Consider the following 3,704-nt stretch of genomic DNA (forward strand, 5'->3'; position numbering starts at 1 on the left):
TTTTTTGATTTAATTAATGTTTGTTGTTGTTGTTGTTTGATTTTGCTGTTCGTCTTGACTCGCTTTCTTAATATTGACATATTACAGCAATCTAATGAATCAATTTTTACTCCACTTAGTTATTTGCTTTGGAGGCTATCTTATCGTTCATACAGAATTTTTTGAAAAAGACGGGCTTTTTTGGGATTCGCAAAAAAATAATTTTTGGGTTTTTCTATCTGTTCCTCATTTGGTAGACAATTATGTTAAAATTGTGGATGGGCGGGGTCGGAACCTTATGTGCCATCGCACATTACCGAGCCGCCTTGTTTCTAATTTGTTGACTTTCGAATGATAAGACCATCTTTTGATCATTTGAGATTTAATAGTGGTTCAATCCGCAAGTCATACAGTTGCTTCTTTCAACTAGTCTGTGAATGGCATCTAAACATTCGGAATTACAAAAAACGTTTTTATATGAAACTGAGCTGTAAAATTTTAATTGAAACCCTCATTAATTCAGAAATCAAACATTTGAAATTCCATATTGGTGTATTTTACTCCTGATGTGACTTTCTCGAGTTGTTATGAGCGATATCCTGTGATTTCAAAGGATAACAAATTTGACATTCCGGTCGGCGGCAGTTTTTCCAGTGCTGAATAATTTGCCTGGAAGACGAACTGTGCGAAAATTTACAACCTTTTCCATCCTGACATGTGTACAGATGTTGTAACACGTTTTTCATGGTTCCACAATGAGGCAATTTGCAAACTTGTCCGTCTGCATCGCCTATTTTAGTGTCCAGTTTATTACATTTATGTGCATGTAACAGCAGAATTAACTGTTGCTGGATTAGTTTTCGTTTTTCGTTGAAATTCGGAGGTGATGTTTTTCCTGAGGTCCGTTCATTGGCGTTTTTCATAAGTGGCGAAGGTGTGAATCGATCTGGCTGTGGAGATGAGGAACTCACAGTGGTGATGTTGGGGTTGTTAGAGCTGGATGTTCCATACTGTGACATCCTTCGCGAAGTCTGCAGGCGGGTGGCGTAAGGTGAAGGTGGTGGTGATGGCATTTTGCCTGGCAAAATAGATGTTGATTATGGTGGGTCAAGTTCAGGAACACAATGTATATATATATATATATATATATATATATATATATATATATATATATATATATATATATATATGTATGTATGTATGTATATATATATATATATATATATATATATATATATATATAAATATATACATTCGACAGGTTCGTCTTTTCACCTTCTAGAAGAGGTATTGTTAACACAATACAACGACCACACATTTCCAATCTATTTTCCAGATAAAATCCGCAGACTTTTCAACTCAACCATTGTAAGCGTTTGAATAAAAACTTACCTTTATATGTTTCTAATTCTACACAACAACAGTAAATAAAAGAATTGAAAGACAGCGTGTTTTACGTAATTATATTTTCTTGAATATTATAAAACTGACCTCACAGCAGAATCTGCGTACAGAAACTCAACAGTTCTGTTCAGCTGTGTCGTATACCCCTCAGCTCTGAACATTTTGGCGAGGCCTTGACAAAACGGTCAGCTAAATATGAATAAAGAAGATCACCACTATCATAGAACACCGTTTTGAGCGAAAGCTAACCAACACTCAAGAACTTAATATTATGTTTCAATTATTGAAAAATTGTAAAGCCTTCAGAACAAATGTTCCATAATTGTCTCATAAGCAATTTAGCTGAATAATGCGTTAAACAATAATCAAACTAAATTTTGAGCATGGACTAAAAAGTTCAAGTTATTATGCAGAGCACACCAAGAATGGTTAATCAGTCGCAAGATACTTTCATTTAATTTTATTTTATTTCCAAATTCAGATTGTTTATCATTAGCCAAAAATAAATTTTAGAAGCTAGTACATCAGTCAATCGCCTATCAACCCGAACTTTGTTCATGCAACTGCATCAATAGGTATCATTTACTATAATCATAATCCTAGTTAATGATCCTAGTTATGGTGGATAATCAACGTAGCAGAACATTGTAACGACGTGGTTAATAGTGGCAGCGGTCACTTATTACAGTTCAAAGAATTTTCATCGTTTTGAGGCGCTATTTTTTACGACTGGAAGAGGAGTATTGGAGGCGTGTCTTCTTTAGTAAACAATTTTGGAGTTCAGCACTCAGACCACTAAAAATTTCATCATTTGTCACAGGAAATGCGGCAAATGATGAAATTTTTAGTGGTCTGAGTGCAGAACAAACTTGAAGAGCGGTGCAAAAATAGAGTGGTTTTTTGTTCGTACCACTTTTTTGAGAGAGCGAAAAATTAAATTGCGATTTTTTGAGCGAGCAAACTTTTCTAAGCAATTTCTTGCTTTTGACCACTTTCAGATAAGAGTTTTGCATATTGGCAATTTTGTCAATTTTAAGTTTGATTTGAAAGTCTATAGGGAACAAACAGCCACCTAGATCTCAACATAATTCTGAGTTATTGATTATTGCAGTTTTGATGACATAAAACCTCATTTTGTGTGAGAAAATTTCGAGAAAATTGGAAGTTTTTTGTCAATTTTTTGCTGTGTTTTTAGTGTTTATTCAAGCCTAGAAATGCTTTTGAGCGTATCATGACTTTCTTACTCTTGCGTTGGGACTTTCTTGGTCCCATTTAGTTTAAAGGAAGGTCTTATTCTTATGTGATCTTCTATCATAAGAGGAACGAATTGTTTTTCTTCTATATTTTTTTTTAGTTCAGTTGTTTTCTGGGGCTAAATATTTTTCAATTGATGTTAATTTGCTTTTTTTTTGTTCTTCATGTGTGATTTCAGCGTGTAATAATTTTTGAAAGTGTAGTTTTTTGGCAGAATTGATTTTTCGAGTATTTTCTAGAATTCTTCCAGGCATGTTTTTTTAAGATCTGTCCACATTTTTCATGATTTTGATACACGCGAGTGATTAAAGTGGCTATTTTGATCACGCAGTTTGGTTTTGCCAATTGGTCGCGCCGATGAATCAAGCCTCGAAATTCATCACGCCAAAACATTTAATCCAAAGCAATGATACTGGTCACAATGAAACAACAAATGGAGCGAAAACAGTGAGTGGTTTTGCCTGGGGAAATCTTTTTACTCTAATTTTACAGTGGAGTAAGGGGGGAACGGTGCTTGAACAAGAGATCGCTTTCTCGCTAGTGGTTTTTTCGTTCATATGTGGTAATTTGACTTTGATTTTTGTTGTTTTTTTTCAATTGATTAATAGGACTTGTTTCTAAATTGTTTTGTCAATCCATTCCATTCATTCTTGAAATTGTTTTTCACAGTGCTTGTTCTTGGTCTAGTTTTCTGTTTAGTCAACTAAAAAATCTTCTAATTGTATTTCAGGACTTGTAGACATGGTGGATATAAAAAATTCAGCGATAAAACTATTGGTCAGTATGCATATTTGATAAATACCAGTGAAATATACAATGCAGACAACAGATGGCTGATGATCGTTTGCCTACTCAAAGAAAAAGCAGAACACCATAGTCATTCTATTCATACATGCAGCAATCCATGTCTCGTTTTTGTTGAGACAAACAATGTCTAAATAATCATTATGTTCAGAGAATTAGTAACCAAATAGCTATCATGCTCATACGAACAACAGTTAAAACTTTTTTTCCGATTATTATCATTATGCTGATATGATGCTGAGTCTTTGTTTAAAATTAATTAA

General features: G+C 33.9%; 1 protein-coding gene across 2 annotated transcripts; it reads right to left on the bottom strand.

Annotated features, from left to right (window-relative positions):
• Positions 1–463: 463 nt before the first annotated feature.
• On the bottom strand, positions 464–1,657 carry LOC142351880 (histone lysine acetyltransferase CREBBP-like). Of its 2 annotated transcripts, none has more exons than XM_075404122.1 (2): positions 1,471–1,657; positions 464–1,057 (listed from the first exon to the last, which is right to left on the bottom strand). In XM_075404122.1, exon 2 carries the CDS (start codon positions 1,050–1,052, stop codon positions 537–539), a length of 516 nt encoding a protein of 171 aa, XP_075260237.1. In that variant the 5' UTR covers positions 1,053–1,057; positions 1,471–1,657; the 3' UTR covers positions 464–536. The 2 variants fall into 2 exon arrangements, with proteins under 2 accessions (XP_075260237.1, XP_075260236.1); XM_075404121.1 differs by lacking the exon at positions 1,471–1,657 and adding an exon at positions 1,372–1,460.
• Positions 1,658–3,704: the final 2,047 nt, after the last annotated feature.

Source organism: Convolutriloba macropyga, chromosome 13, assembly GCF_964194025.1.
Source record: "Convolutriloba macropyga chromosome 13, txConMacr16.3, whole genome shotgun sequence".
Lineage (NCBI taxonomy): Eukaryota > Metazoa > Xenacoelomorpha > Acoela > Convolutidae > Convolutriloba > Convolutriloba macropyga.

Bases quoted from the DNA above. Each gene is read 5' to 3' on its own strand.
- LOC142351880 (XM_075404122.1), bottom strand. From the start codon at position 1,052: ATGCCATCACCACCACCTTCACCTTACGCCACCCGCCTGCAGACTTCG.